Source organism: Tauraco erythrolophus, chromosome 5, assembly GCF_009769465.1.
Source record: "Tauraco erythrolophus isolate bTauEry1 chromosome 5, bTauEry1.pri, whole genome shotgun sequence".
Lineage (NCBI taxonomy): Eukaryota > Metazoa > Chordata > Aves > Musophagiformes > Musophagidae > Tauraco > Tauraco erythrolophus.
In genome coordinates this window covers 14109458-14126061 of record NC_141469.1, presented here as the reverse complement: position 1 = coordinate 14126061, position 16604 = coordinate 14109458, and the positions used below count along the sequence as shown (strand labels likewise).

At 43.0% G+C, this 16604-nt stretch overlaps 1 protein-coding gene across 1 annotated transcript in view; it reads left to right on the top strand.

Annotated features, from left to right (window-relative positions):
• The window catches only part of RNF150 (ring finger protein 150), a 120524-nt gene that overhangs the window by 85476 nt on the left and 18444 nt on the right, over positions 1-16604 (top strand). The window contains exons 5-6 of the mRNA XM_086612085.1: positions 4789-4885; positions 11141-11351. Coding sequence (XP_086468211.1) covers positions 4789-4885; positions 11141-11351 — 308 coding nt within the window. The remainder of the gene's footprint in view (positions 1-4788; positions 4886-11140; positions 11352-16604) is intronic.

Here is a 16604-nt window from a genome sequence, read left to right as displayed (position 1 = left end):
ATATGAAGTCCTATTTAGATAATTGTCAATGAAACGCCCTGGGATTTTGAGGTTCTTTTTCTTTCTTTGTGCTCTGTGGGCTTTATGCAGCCACAGAAGAGCACAGGAGGGATCCCAGGAGGCTGGCAACTCTGAAGCATCACAGGGGCACTGGTTGCACACGTGTCCTTCTTGGGAGTTTTTTCCAACGCACTCTGCAGTCTCCTGGGATGAAGACTCTGCAAATACCCCTAATAATTTATTGCAGTGCTTCAGTACCCTGACTGTGGTGAAACTTTTCCTATTAAGTAACCTGGATCTCACTTGCTGCGGTTTAAACACATCATTGTCTCTCTTATCCCTAGGAGAGGTGAAGAACAGTTGTTTCCTTTCTCCTTATGGAAGCTTTTGTTTTGGATGAAGGCTGTTACGACATCTCCTCTCCTCTCCTCTCCCCTAACTCTCTCTCAACTAATCAATTACAGTTCTTTTGAGAAACTTTTCAACTCGCCCAAATCAACAGAGTTTTGCAACCTTTGTGGTGGCACACAACAGAAAAGAAAGAAAAAAAAAAAACACAAAAAAAACCCAACATGTTTTTTTCTAGCTCAGACTTTGATTGTCAAAGCCATGTCCTGAACCTGTGCTTGAAATAGCTCTTTTACTGTCTCCCTCTATGGGTCATTACTTCTGAACTCATCCATGGTGCCTCCACCTTCTCCTTCCTTTTGAAACTTGCGTCAGAATGGCAGAGGCAGAGGGATTTTTGTTGCAGCTGATCTTTTTACATCTTTGTCTTACCATGTGGCTGTTGCTCTCTTACTTCATGCTGACCCTTATTTTACCTGAATTTGAATGATAAACTTATCAGGGCAGCACACAATTTGCAATTTTTTGGAAGCCATAAGCAAGTATATAGTGCTGTAGCGAATAACGAAGAAACTAAACTTTTGAATCCAGATCTGCAAAGCCTCCCACCTCACTTCTCTGCACAAATGTTTACGTGTTCAAAAATAGATCTTGTGAGCACTCTAATTATATAGCATGGTATAAAAATTTTAAAATTAAAATCTTAATCTGATTTTCAATAACATTCTGTTTTTCTGTAGATTTCTGTCAAATAATCAAGGTCCTTCTGTTGTACATATTAAATCTGAAATTGCTAGAGCCATAATACACTGTGCTAGTTTAGTATTGAGAAGTGCAAAGTGACGTGATCTGTCATGCATTTAAATTTCTCAGCATTAGTAGGATTTCTTTTAGAATATTGTTTTTCGAAGTCAACTTTAGGAACACTATATTTCAGGTTTTTAAAGTCTGTAAAGCGTGAAAGTTCCAAGTTTTTGGTGATTAACAAACATTATGAAATGCTGTAATATGAACCACAGCTTGACTGAGGCTCGCAAAGCTTGGACTTGAAAACAGAAAGAGACTTTCTGGTCTATGGTAAAATGGCTTGATAGAAGTTATGTATTTTTTTTACCTGAAACGGATTTTGGAAATCTAGGGTTTTTTTCAAAAGAATAACAAATATCTCATATTTTGTAAATATACTGGTTATTTTGGCACAAATGTGCTTCAGATGTTCGCAGTTAGACATAGTTGTTTATGAATTTGAGTATATAATTATAGAAAACCAATCACCATGAAGAATTTCAGAGTTATTTCAAATAGCTGAAAAGCCAAACGTTGACTTTCAGTACTCTCTGTGAATTAACACACCTAAGGAATTCTGTTGGTTAGACTTCTAAATGTAAAATTACACATGCCTGAGACTGTATCTTTATGCTGTCACCTATTCAAAATGCACATCTGATCATGTGCTGAATATGTCCCTTCTGAGATGAAAGGAAGGAGGAGTTATTCAGGACAGAGACCGAAATTTGGTGCATCTTGTTTTTACCTAGTAAAGCAAGTTTTGTTTGGAGGGAGGGAGGGTTGTGAACTTTAGTAGCCTTAGTAAAGCAGTGGTTTGAGCGTCAAGTATCACGGTACTTCATTTGTGCTAATCGTGTTGGCGCACAAGATCAGATGAGGTTTGACAAAGTTTGATATTGCAGCCAGCTGATATAATTAGACTGGGTCAGACTTCCAAGAACAGATTTGCCCTTTCCCATAGCTGTGTAAAGTCAGACCAAGTACAGGAATGTGATAATTTGCCCTGTGGCTTTGTTCCACAAAGGACGCGTTTCTTCTAGAAGTAGCGAGGAAAAAAAAACATTGCAGTGAAAAGAATAAGATTCTGAGATTTCACACAGTTTTGGCTTTGTATTTCTAGTGTTACTTAGGACTGAAGGCAGCTAGCAAGCCAGCCAGCCAGCAAGTACGTGGACTGACCAGGGTTGCAAATCAATATTGGTGGAAGTGCACCTCAGTATCTTCCATCAAGTTGAAAGACCATGTGTATCTTCTTGTATGAGAGAGACCGCGACACAAGGCAGCAGCTGACCCGTTCAGCTGAATGCATACCACTTAAGGCACCAAAATAGTTCTAAATATTTAAGTGATTCTGGCTTTCTCAGAGATTGCATTTCCTTGTGGAGTCTGGTATGTGCCCTGCTCCAGGCAGAGCCATAGATTCATTTAGGTTGGAAAAGACCTTTAAGATCATTGAATCCAACCACTAACCTAACACTGCCAAGTCCTACTAAACCATGTCCCTAAGCACCACATCTAAACGTGTTTAAATACCTCCAGGGATTGTGATTCCGCCACTTCCCTGGGCAGCCTGTTCCAATGTTTCAGTGAAGAAATTTTTCCTAATATCCAATCTAAATCTCCTCTGGTGCAACTTGAAACCATTTCCTCTCATCCTATCACTTATTACTTGGGAGGAGAGACCAACATCCACCTCGCTACAACCTCCTTTCAGGTAGTTGTAGAGAGCAATAAGGTCTCCCCTCAGCCTCCTTTTCTCCAGGCTAAACAATCTCAGTTCCCTCAGCCACTCCTCATAAGACTTGTACTCTAGACCCTTCACCAGCTTCGCAGCCCTTCTTTGGACACGCTCCAGCACCGAAATGTCTTTCTTGTCATGAGGGTCCCGAAATTGAACATATTATTTGAGGTGCAGCCTCACCAGTGCCCAGTACAGGGAGACAATCACTTCCCAGGTCCTGCTGGCCTGGGATCCTTTCTGATACAAGCCAGGATGCCATTGGCCTCCTTGGTTACCTGGTCACACTGCTGGCTCATATCCAGCCTGCTGTCAACCAACACCCCTAGGTCCTTTTCCACCAAGCAGCTTTCCAGCCGCGCTTCCCCAAGCCTGTAGTATTGCATGGGGTGGTTGTGACCCAACTGCAGGACCCAACACTGAGCCTTATTGAAGCTCATGCAGTTAGCCTTGGGCAGTTGTGAGCTGTGTCCACCTGTGGTTGGGCTGTGGTCCGTGGTTGGACTCCATGGCTGTGCTGTAGGAGCGATGCACGTGGGGCAGTGACAGCACAGGGAAACACAAGCTGGCGACCGCTCAAATGCGAAAGTTCAAGCAGATCGAAACGTGATTTTCAGGCTCTGCCAAGTAAAACGTGGAGCACCTGTTGCAAGCCTCAGAAAGGAAATTTCAAGCTGATCTGTGTAGTGTTTCAGAACAAGAAAATTCGTCTTAGTTTGTACATTTTGGAGCAAGGCTGTGTATCGAGCCTCACTTTTCAGAATAAAATACCCTCTTCCAATTTTGCTTAAGTTATTATTAAGTTATATCAGGCAGTTGGACTAAGGTCCCTTCCAACTCAACTTTTCTATTCAATTAACTGATTAAAAAAGATTTTTAAGAAGGCAAGTCAGTTTTCAGTTTCCTATGTGCCAGTCTGATTTCTGAGACTATGTGCCTGGTAGGAAACTTTTCTCCTTTTCTTCAGGAGTGGGGCTGAACAAACTTCAGCGCCTTGGGCTGAGCCCCAGCTCCTCTACTTGGCCTATTCAACAGCGTTTCTTCAATCGCAAGCCCCACATTCCTGCATTGTATAATGTTTGTTCTCTATAACCACAGGGTAACAAAATATGCTCACGAGAGCAAATACAATCTGTCAGTCAGGTACACGCATTAAATATATCTATATTCAATCTCAGTTTGTGTCAGGAGAAGCTAGACAAGAAGCTTTCAGTTCCTCTGCCTGGATAATGTCTAAGAAAAGTGGCCCCCAGCAGCCACAGGGCTCAGGTAGTTGCTTAGTGGCCACTTCAGCCCAAGCACAGGATTAGCAACAACCCATTCAGGGCTGGAATTGTTTAGGAGCTCACTCTGATGGGCAACTTCCAAAGAGCAGGAAAGTCAGGGAGATTGTTTTAAAAAGCATCATCTTATTTGTTCCGTTTAAATGAAAAGTAGCTTCTTTTATTTTTTTGATTTACTTTATTTCCTTATGCCTGCATCCTAAAAAATACCAGACCCCCCATGACTTCACATTTAAATTATGCGTAATCAGGTTTGTCTGTAAAACCATCAAGAAACACTAATGTGATGTTTACCTTTACCTGCAAGCAGGTTTGTTTACTGACTGCCTTTAACATTTAAGGAATATGGGGTTTGCTGATGCATTTTGTTTATTTTTCCTAATTCTCTAATTACATACACGTCTTCTTTACCAAACTCAGTTGAGCAACACTGTGCACGTGTGCTTGAGATGCTGCAGAAATAATTTTAGCCTTGTTGTGTGTGTAGGATATAGTTTTGCAGTCCTTGCAGAGGTCACAAACTGCACCGTTCGAAATACTCTTACTTTACTGAATTCAGAAGCGCCTGGTACTAAGTGATAAATTGTGCTGTGGTGGATTTGAATTAAAACATCCTGGTTTTCATTGCAGGCATCTTTTCCACAAGTCCTGCGTAGACCCGTGGCTGCTAGACCATCGCACCTGCCCGATGTGTAAAATGAATATTCTAAAGGCTCTAGGGATCCCGGTAAGCATGTCGCAGAGCAGCTGGTTGGGGGAGAAGGGAAACACCAGCTACTTGGGTGTATCCCTGTCCCTTTGCCTGTCCCCATCCTACTCTTCTTGCCATGTTACTGATTTATTAAGTGATTTATTAAGGGCAGTACAAGCTGAAACATCTGACTCTACCTCTCTCCTGCACCCCACTTTTATTAACAAGGAAGAGTCTGTGTATGGGGGTTGGCTGGGTGTTGGGATTTGTGTGGCTGTGGTTGCCTGCTTTGTGGAGCAGAGGATCGTTTACTGGTGTTTTGGTGGATTTATAGATTCTTTCGCATAGCTTTTGTTTGCGTTTTAAATCAGCACTGGATTTATTTTTTTAATCATGCTCTCAGTTCGAATCTCAAAGCAGAAGGTTGCAAATAAAATTTTCCGTGCTATACCAGTTGAGGATGACTAATTGCTCATTCTGGGGAGCCAAATCTTTTTTTCTGTCAGATCTCTCTTAAAGTCAGTCTGTAGCAAGCTCTGTGCTCCTAATTCCAATCAGGGAGCATTTCTCTTAGTAACTAAGCCATGACGTACAAGAAATTGTTAAGCTCTTTGTTATTCGGAATATCCAGATGTGTTTAGAAGCTGCCAAAGCAATTGATCTTTTCAGGTTGTGTGTTTACGTTCAGATAGCACAGGTCCTGTCTGCCGTAGGGTTTCCTAACCGAAGCTGTCACAGAGGTCAGGGGCTTCTCCAGGAAGAGGTGAGTCACTGTCTCAGACCGTGCGAGGTTCGCCAGGTGATGGTGAAGTTCACTAGTGAAGCACCACCAGTTGATGCATTAACAGGTGCTGTAAATACCCTCCCCAGTTACAGATGGTGACACACCAGCTCACATATGCAAGAGCTGTATATAGTAAAATAGCTCACGTGAACATACGAGGGGAGCCGATGCAGCCGTTCCCCAAGAGTTCATTTTCAGGGAGATGAGGAAGGCGGGCAGGTGGCTGCAGAAGAGGTTGCACAGCAAGTGACGAAGTGTGTTTTTACTGAAGTAGGCAGGTATGTTAATCAACCTAATATAATCCAAGCTAAAAACACGCAGTGGGAAAAATGAAGTAGAGCATTGTAGTTAGGGTAACATGTCATTACAGCTGGGCTACTTTTGCTGCTAAGCCTATGTATTATCTTTAGAATATTAAAAGATGATACAACTGTGAAATCAGTATTTGAGAAGTCAGAAAAGACTGGCTCTGCCATTCAGCATCTTGGCGCCTAGACTTAAACACAGAATTTTTTTCCCCGGGTTCCATGTCTCAGTTCACGTGGAACTGAGTTCACAGGTCTGCCAGTGAGCAGTTACCCAGGACTTTGACACCTCTTCTCCATACTCAGTATATTGTTCCATGGCTTTGTTCTGTACCATGCAGGACCATACCATTTCTGCTCTCACACTGGTCCATTCATGTTTTTTCATTACATTAACACGCTCTTCATCTGGGTTCATGATCAGGGGATATAGACAAATCAGACCTCCACTTTTCGGAGGCCTGCAGTGAGATGTTAAGGTCTTTCCAGAAAGTTTAGAGGCTGTCTGAGCCTGGGAACGTGGAGGGGAAGGGAAAACATGCCCAGAGGCCACGTGTAAAGGTTTTGGTATACATGACTGAACAGGTCTGTAGTGGCAGGTAGAGAACCTAATTGCCAGGAATAATTTCAAGTGCCATTTGATTTCCTCAGCCATCGTTTCTCTTCTTACAGCTCCCTGTCTCGTTCTCTCTGTACTGCGTAGCAGAAGGGGGATCTGTCCTGCTCCCCTCCGTGCCTTCCGCATGAAGCTTCTGTGGAAATAATTGAACTGGGCATATAATTAAAGATACTGCTTTAACCAACATAAACAACTGGGTCAAATTAAGATTTCAGAACCAGCCTTAGTGCTGATCTGTCTTAACGCTAAAAATCAAGTGCTTGGATGTTAATGTTCCACTAGCACAGTTGGTTTAGAAGATTTTATTGTATGAATTCCTGTAAAAATTTGCCTGGATTGTTCTAAGACAGCCAACTGAAAACAGCCTGCTCCATCGTTCAGGGGAGGCGTACTGGCTCCCACCCACATGGATCATCGGTCAGGATCATGAAGGCAGAGCCGCACACTAGAGCCTTACCCCTCAAGGTGACTTACAGTAGGAGCTGTTGTCCAGGGGAACTGGGAGCAGATGGTGGCCTTTGTGTCAGGAGTTTCCTCTGGCTGACAGCAAAGGAAGCGGGAGTCTGAGAGCATCTTTTAGCTTGGGGGTTGACAATTCCTCCACTGCTATCAGTTGCTCCTTTCCTCTGTTTTCTCTGCCTTCTCTTTCTAAAATACGCCCCAGCTCCTGCTTCTCCCTCTCCGACCTCGTGCACTTTCCTGCCTCTCCTCCACATAACCCCTCCTGCCCAACCTTCATCCTTTTGAGCTCCAGCCCTGCCATCGCTACTCGTGTTCCCTGCTCAGCTTGCAGGACCCGTTCTCCACCCACATGGAAATTGTGTGTCCTCACCCTTCTCACTGCCTGGCAGCAGCTGAGGGCAGCCTGGGGTGGGCATCAGCCCCAGGGGTGCTTGCTGGTGCCACCGTGAGCTTGCAGGCACCACGCAAAGCCCTCTTCTCTTTGGAGAGTGTCGTCGTCAGTCCTGAATAAGCCACCAGCCTCTATCGGCACGTGGGAAGTGATGTTTTTGGAGGCTCCTATCTTAGCCAGATGTCAGTAGACTGTTGTGGGAAAGGACATTTCCCTGGAAGAAGCTGTAAAGCTCTAGGACTTCTCAGTGAGAGCTGGTAAACGTTTTGGTAGAGTGGATAAAGCAAAATGCTGTTCGCTAACCACAGTCTTGGATCTTGCTGAGCCATATTAGCTGAAATTTCCATGCAGCAGTCTCTGATGGGAGACTTGGGCGCAAATTTGCCGAAGTCCTTTTGCAAGCTTTTACAATGGGAGGAATGAGGAAATCTTACCATAGGCAGGGCTAATATGATTTTCTTCCTGCCAGCTGCATGTCTGTCCTGTGGTTGTTTTTAAAGAGCTGGCTTGTGTGACACTGGATATATTGTGCTTCATTTAGCAAGAAGACTCAGGATCTTCCAGGAAACGATTGGTTAAAACCCAAATATCTAAGTGCTTCAATTCAGTTCACATCTAAACTCTCCATTTACTTTGTAACAGAGACTTCAAATATTATCTGCCCTAAAACCAGATTTCCCAGGCTGCCGCGAGGCACCGAAATGACTGCACTCATTTTCACGGTAGCTGAGCACCCGAGCATCTCTGCTTTTCACTGTGGCTCTCTGCAGCTCCAAAGGATTATTAACTAACTATCTATCAGGAAACAGTTGGCGTAACCTTTTTCATTGTCTCTTTGCCAGTGGATTCAGCTCGGGCTATACCTCTTTTTTGGCTGTAATATTTCAAGTGAATTATCGGCGAAAGTGTCTTTCACTTTTAAAGAATCACGTTGCTATTTGGATGATCGTATCACATAAAATAGTTTCCTTCTGCTTCTCCCCCTTTTCTGCAAATATCTGCTGGATATGCAGACAGCTGCATTTTTGGCAGCAGATTGGATGACTTGAAGCTATTCACTAAGAGCCTTAGCCAAGCCCTCAGAAGTCAATACAAAGCCTTCCCTTGACTTTAGTGGAATTGTGCCCTCAAAGCACTTACATGCAGGGAATGAGTGAAACCAATATAATTAAACTTAGCAAATGTATCTGGGTCAGTCTGACAGCAGAAGCCATAATGTATTTCTTTCGATCAGTATTTCATATCATTAGTTTTACAGTGTGCTGCTTAGTTTGGGGTATATTTTTTCAGCTAAAATGATTCAGGTGTAAAGGGATTAATTGTATCGAGCAGTGCTATTTTTGCATCTTTAAGGTTTGGTTTGGCTTTCAATTATAATCCCTCATTTTTAAAAGTTTAAAAGTTAGTAATAAAAAAAAAATTCTACAAATAACTGGAGTCAGAGCAAAGGACAAACAACTGATTCCCTGAAAAAATTTGAAATGGGTTTCCCTAGAGTAGAAAAGAAAAGAACGGGCTTTTTTCTTCAAGATACACTGCTATCAAGGCCAAATTTCAGTTAAAAATTAAATTCTGAAAGCATTTGTTGTAACAGCTAAGGATGAGGAAAAGAATGGTAGATCTAAGGAAGGAATTTTGAATCCAAGTCCTGCAGATAAATGATTGGTATTTCACTTAGAAAAGTACAGGTTCAATGAGTTTCATTAAAACCTGGTATAGCTGAATGTGCATTTATCCCAGTTCTGAGGAGCTCTCATTGCTTGTGGATTAGCCTGGAGCCAGACAACGACAATTCTAATTTTTATCCCAAACTTGTTTGTGGTGTAAGTCATCTGAGGGTTGTTTAAAATGCCTGCCTTTTTCATTAGGAACATTTGTGAAAAAAATATTTATGAGGTGGCAACAGTCAAGACAGGGAATGTATGTGAAAAGAGAAAACATGCTACATTCCTGGTTCTGCACAAAATGCAACCATATGGTAACCTTCTATGCCTGAGTTCAAAGGGATTACTCTTGTGCTTAAAGCTAAGCCTCTGTATAAGTCTTTGCAGTATCATATTTTGCCTAGTTTCTAGGTGCCTGCTGTTGGAGATAGGCAGGTAGTGACATTTTCAAAAATACCTTAGCAAGTGAGATAACTAAGCATAGCAAAAATCAGATCCTCAGAGCAGGGTACATCACCCTCCCTCTGACTTTAGCTATCCAGATGTTGGATTTCCAGCCTAGCAGCTTAAGCCCCATCTCTGCTTAGTGCTGAGCAGTGGGAAGGCAGAGGGGGCAATTCATCCTGTTTACCTTAGGGTGGGATGAGTCTGACAGAGAAGTTGTCTCAAACTGTTCAAGTTAGAGGAAACCTAAGTGACTGATCCAGATTAGCTGTCTGACTCCTGGACCATAAGGATAAACGGGAACAATGTAATTTCACATTTCCTGACTTAACAAGATATCCACGTGACTACAGCTCAACCTTGCTATGTCCCTCTGTCGTTTTGGAAGCATTGCACCCTGACATACTGCATCCTCGTTTATGAATTAGCCTTAGTTTTGTTAGGATATGTTAAAACTTCATAACCTTGTTCTTGAAATAGTTACGCAAACAATTTTTCTCCATGCCTTGGGAGACCTGGTTCTATGGGCACGTGGCACAAGAATCTCTTTTGAGATTCCTCTTAGAGGAACAGAAGGTTTTACTCAAATGTTTGTCACCAGTGTTTATGGGGAGCTCCACAGAAATCACTGCTGTATGAATGGGAGCATCAGGCTTATAACATGGCTGGAGAAATCAAGAGTAGAAACTACTCTTGGATATAGTGTTTCTGGACAAATGATCCGCTTTGCTGCCCAGCACCCACTTGAAGTCTCAGTGCACCTAGCTCAATGCTAAGGATACCGTGCAAAAGGTGGGCACCGCAGCCCACCCCTCATTGCTTCCCTGTAAGGTCAATGGAAAGGCAGATACCTGACTTGAAGAGCTTGGCTCCTTCCGGAGGTGTCGATGCGTTCACTATGTAACTGCAAGACAGAAGTGTCTAAATTCACCAGAACTGGGTTCCATCCTTGGTCTCTTTGAATCAGAAAGCAAAAAAGGCTATGGATCGAATAATGCTCTTCAAATACCAATTATCACTTGTTTATTTCTTTTCATATAATTTTATTTTGTAGGAAATACGGCATTAGCAAAGGGAAGGATCTTTTGATATTAAAAAACTCGTCTTATAAACAGCTTTAGCTTCTATTTTTGCATGCCACACATAGATGCACCCACAGGCAGTTCCCTTGGATTCCTATTCCTGAAAGCTCTCATATCAGCGCAATAAAATGTGTATTTAGGGAAGAGATAATCATTCCCCTTCAGCTACTGTCTCTGTTTACATTTGTAATCTGACTCAGCAATCTGCCTGTGTTGAGCAGATCATATCAATAAGTGAGTTACTTTTTTAATGCGCGCTCTCCCAAACCCTTTAAAAACTGTAAATAAGACTATTTAGAGGTTGTAGGTGACATAGTTTAATACTGAATATTTCCAGTGCATACTTTGGATCTCTCTTGCAACAGATTGTATTAAGAACTTTTAAGTACATGAAAACAAACAAACTGTGCCTGTTTATTCATGATATGTTGCCATTTTCAGTACTGAAAGAAAATGAAAAAGCCCTAAAGAAGTGGGAACAGGTAATTTAAATCTTTTTATCAGGTGAAAGCTCAATTTTCTTCTTTCTTTTCCCATTAGCCAAATGCAGATTGCATGGATGATATACCTCCAGACTTGGAAGCATCCATAGGAGGACCACCAACTAACCAGATAACGGGAGCCAGCGATATAACAGTGAATGAGAGCTCAGTAGCCCTGGATCCCCCAGTGCGGACTGTGGGAGTACTACAAGTCATCCAAGACGTAGACTCCTTTCCCCAGGTTGGGGAAGGTAACTTCACAACAAGCAGTAAGTTCCTTTTTCTGGCAGAATTTGCATTGAAATCAATGTTTAGAAACCCGAATCACAAACCCATCTCTAGTGTGGGAAAAGTGGTCTCTGAGGGCTTTTTCACTGGAGCAATGGCCTTACTGTAAGCCCAGCGGAAATCCACAGGGTAAGTAAATTTAAATGTCACGTCCTTCTGCTGTACTGCCAACGCGTCCAGCCTGTGTGCGAATCAGTGTGTCGAATATCAGACTCTAAGTGGAGTCTCCTGCATGGGCAGCACAAGCTATTTCAGTCAACATAAAACGTGTAAACTTATGGTCATCTTCAGATGCTGTTTATAGTAGGTGATCCCATTCACCATGATAACCCACCGTGTATCACCTGGCTTCTTTGTGAAGCGGATTGATGCGTGTACTTGTGGAAGTTACTCTTCCCTGTGTGTCATAAAATAAATAGTGAACATGTGTCGTGGTTTAACCCTTGCCAGCAGCTAAGCCCCACATAGCTGCTCGGTCATTCCTCCCCGGTGGGATTGGGAAGAGAATCAGAAGGGTAAAAGTGAGAAAACTCTTGGACTGAAATGAAGACAGTTTAATAGGGAAAGCAAAAGCCATGTGCGCAAGCAAAACAAGGAATTCATTCACTGATGCCATCACAGGAGTAGCTGGGGACTCACTGCTAAAAACCGACCTTTCCAGTTGTTTTGTGAGGAAGGAGGAGTCCTGAGTAAAGCTCAGAGGACCTTGGGAGCTTCCAGACCCTAGTGTGTCCCTGCCTACACTGTGCCTGTCACGCACAGTCACTCAGGGAACTCTGGTTTAATGCTTGGTTAGCTGTTGTCACTCACCCATCGTTGATACGTAGACATGAATCTTCATCTGGCTTTCTCATCTCAAAGTGGAACACAGTACTTGAGTATCAGTCAGTGGTAGGTGTGCAAGTTTACGTGCTGTCGTCACCACCTCCCAAGTGGTGTAATTTGCAGTAGTTTCCAGAAACAGAGCCCTTTGGTCCCTTTTTGCAGCAGAGCTGTAGCAAAGAAGAGGTCTTTGGTTGGGGGTTAGGGGCTGAGTTCCAGCAGTGATGGGAATTTGTCCCTTCAGCTGCTTTAGGTGGATTTGGGATGCTCAGGCACTCTGCGAGGTAGAACTTATCATCTTGGGCAGCCTGAACTCTTAAGTCAGTGAAACGGGGATGTCTGGGACCACTGTATAGTTGTGCTGTGAAACCAAAAGCCTACTAAATCAGAGGGCAACTGTAGGCTAAATAACTGGGTCATAGCTGTCACATAGATGGGGCTTTACAAGCATTGTGTCTGTTTATTGTATTCAGGCGTTGTATTTCTCATTTCCAGAATCCTCATAGTTACACAACTGCAGAGCTTGCTGAGCGTGCCCTTTCTGTGAACTAGCCTGCCTGGGAATTTGTAAGCGATGACGCTGATTGCTCCTAGGAATCTTTGCTGAAGTTGCTAGGTTCTGGCTCCTTTATATAGCCTGGCGACAGGAGCATGCTCCAAGGCTGAATCTGTGCTACAAGTTTTTCTTCCTCTTGTTACTGAGCCTGTGCAAACTGCCTCCAGTGCAGTCTCGACATGGCACCCTGTACCCACCACCACAAGTCCTCGCATCCCTCCTTATTCCTGGCAAAGTTCAGTGGCCCAGGAGGTAAAGGACTTGCCTTCTTTCCGCTCACTTCTGCAATACTTTTTGCTTAATTGTTGTTGCATCCTTTTTGTTTGTTGATTAATGGTTCTGGTATTGTTGTCTCGGTTTGGGTTTAATTTCCCTCTCTGTGTTTCCAGTGAGTATTCAGAGCCAGAAGAGCTCCCACAGTGTGTCTGGAGGGAGGATATTTCCAGAGCACTGTTTGCATCGGGTGAAATTCTGTCTCCATTGAAATCCAATGGCAAAGCTCCCACCTACTCCAGCAGGGCCAGATTTTTATTTCTGGAACTCAGCCAGCGCTTTTCTTTTTATTCCTGTGCGTGTGCTCAGCAGACCTTTCCTCTTCTCTCCCTCCCTTTTGCTCCCCATGCTCCTCAATAGATCATGTCTTCCATGGGACCCTGGGCGATGTAGTGTGCTATGAACATCTGGATGGGACTTCATTTGGAGGCCCATCCCTAGGGTTCCTGGCTAAACCAAGCATCTCCTATGTACTTGCACTGAGCACTTAAAAGTGGACCAGCAGTTTCTCTCAGCTGTCTTCTACCAAGATCCAAGCCTTCATCAAGTCTCTTGGGCGTATCTACAGCCTAAAGTCTGTTCAGTATTTAGTCTTAGTGACTGTTTGCTCTCAGCGGTGGGATTTTGTACAGGATACTAAGATAGCATCTTGTAATGTGATATTCTGTAATCAGTTGCTGAAAATGGATGGATGGAAAAATTGAAAAACTGGAGTTGGAAAAAAAAAAGGGGGGGGAGGAGGAGAAGGGGACAGTGAACAAACTGTGTGAAATATGTAAGAGTTCATTTCAACTGAGTTTCCTGCTTTGACCCTATTACTTTTCAGCCCTCCAGAGGGTATGAAAGAAGATAAGCTAAGGCTCTTTTTCCACAATAACACATTATAGCAATCCACGTTGCCTAATTTTCAGTAGGGATTTGTGCAAAAGTCCCTAACATCTTTGGAAATTTCAGCACAGGTGGAATTTCCTGCTCTGCAGATGATGTGAGCGTGAGCTGGACTTGGCTAAGATCTGAACTTGAAGAAGTTCTGAGCTACACCAGCTTTGGAGGAATGGAAGGTGGATTTGGGATTTGAGAAGGAGATTGCAATAGTCTTTGGGTCTGGCTGAGCTGGTATTGAATGATACAGTTACAAAAGGTAGTTCACTGGGAGAGTAGCATCTGGATATTTTAAAGGTGATATGGTGACACTGGCAGGGGAAAAAGTAGTTATTAATATTCTTCATCTTTTGTAGCATCCATGGTCATTCATGTCCCTCAACCCACGTGGCACTTGCTATTTTCTGCAGTAGATAACATGCTCTGCCTGAGTCTTTGCTCTCTGTTGGTAAATAGCTCTAGTTTTTCACTTTAGACAAGCTTTTATATTCTCTTCAACAGGACATCTCATCACATTGAATAAGGCCTCAGAAATCCCACGAGCACTGTCTCTGTATTTGGAGGAGTTGTTGTCCATAAATAATTCTACTACAAACACGAGCAGGAGTTTTAGTATGAAAAAACTACAAACTCTTCCCCCAAGGTGTCATATCAGCTGCAAAGTCCACCAAGTTTGGCGGGTGGTACAGCAGCGTGGGCAGCCTAGAGAATACCGGCAGTTCCTTTTCTGCCTCTCGTTTTGTTCTTTCCATAAAACCCTGCCAACGTATAGCTCATCATGACTGTTAGGACACTTTCAAGTCTCTTTTGATAGCTCTTCATTAAACCTATTAATATAACTTCTCAAGTAATTATTTTGATCTGTGTATGTCTAAAATGTCTTTGTGAAGAGTAACCGGCCTTTGGAAGTGGATGGAAGCGCATAAGAATCGCTGTTGTCTTGCAACCACTTGACTGTTCCTCCTTGCTATTAATAGGGGTTTTTTTTTTAGGCAGAACATAAAGGGGGAGGAAAAAGTGGAAAAACTCCCTAGACAGTAGTTAATATGGAAAGTTATTAACACTTGCGTTAGCACCTAACGCTGTCCTGGAGACAGAATGCTGATGGGACCTAGTTAAAGATTGAGCAGATTGGGTCCCATGTGCCTGGAGAATGACATAAGTCCTGGTGGCTCTGTTGAAAGCCTGTGCGATGTTGCACTAAATAGCTACCATGGACTGAAAATTGCAGTAAACTGAGGTCCTAGGTTTGTCTTGAGACTCAGGGCAATGTCAGCACAGCACCGGTGGTTTGGAAGGTCAGCAGTGGTCTGAAAGAGTCACCGAGTGAAACCTGACACTAAAAATGTGCTCTGGATTATTAGATACACCTACAAGGCTCCTGCCAGGCTCTGTGAACGGACAGTGAAGTTTTCCTGTTATGAAACTGCTCTGCCTTTCCATATGTTAAGATGTGAAATGCAGATGAAGTGTTTCTATACAGCGAATTGCAAAGAAGGATGTACAAAAATGTTATGAAACAAGGAGCAAATTTAAAGTCTGATTTTTTTTTTTTTTTTTTTAAGAAACTTGCTTAATAATTGACTCTAGGGAGTGATTTAGAAGAAACCGTTCTCCTTCAGTAGTGGAAGCTGCATTTCTAAGTCTGTCTCGACATGTAAATGCTGTGGCAGTGACCAGCTTGCCTCTCTCTGTCCCAGATTACTTGTTCCTGCCTCCACATCGCCATTCTGTTGTGCAGCTACCTTGTGAGCCCAATCCAGAAGCTAACCAATTTCCTCCTGGTTTTGTTTCACTTTTTTTTTTTAATTTGGATCAATTCCCTGATCCAGCAGTAGCTGTGCCAGTACAACCGGAGGAAAGAAACATGGAGCACAAGAGAGGGACACAGAGAGAAGAGAGCTTTCACAACACTATTGCCAAAAGCAAGCACACCATCTCAAGCACAACTAGACCCTACACAGCTGTCTGTTTTGCCCAGGAATCAGGATAAACGAATAGGCAAAGTAAGCATGAAGTTTCAAAACTCGTTTGAATGCTCATATCTGAGTATATGGGCATTTTATTAACGGTCAGTGAATATGAGAGACATAAAGGATTTATTAGCTACATATTATCTCAGTCAGGAAAAGCACCATTGTAAAAACTGTGCCGGCACACAAGCGCGTCCTTAGATACATCATTCCCAATTGCTCTGAATGTGCGTTGTTCACATGCAGGGGAGAAGGGGATCTGAGGACTGGGATCAGCGACGACATAGCTTCTGTCTTTCTTTATACTTCACTGTCTTAAGCAGAGAGCTAGATACAATGTTGAACAAGAAAGCTTTTAAAGAAAGAGGGACAAGCAATGTAGAGTAAAATATAAATCTGAACCGCAGAGAGACCAGATGACTTAATACTAGCTGATCTCTTTGATTTATACTTGAGAATGAAAACCTTGCCTGGCAAGAGATGTGCAGCATCTTGCATACAATCTGCTTGATTATTTAGGACTCATCCTCACATCTCTAACGTCTGTGGAGTTTTCATTCTCTTCAGTTTTTACACAAAAGCCTCCACCGAAATTGTCAGGAAGTGCTGTTTAAGATACAATGAGCTACTGTGATTCTGGCTCTTTTTCTGACCAATTCGGGAACAAAGGCAGACGGGAGACACAAGGATCCAGCTTGGATCAGCACCTGAAAGTGAGAATTAAGAAG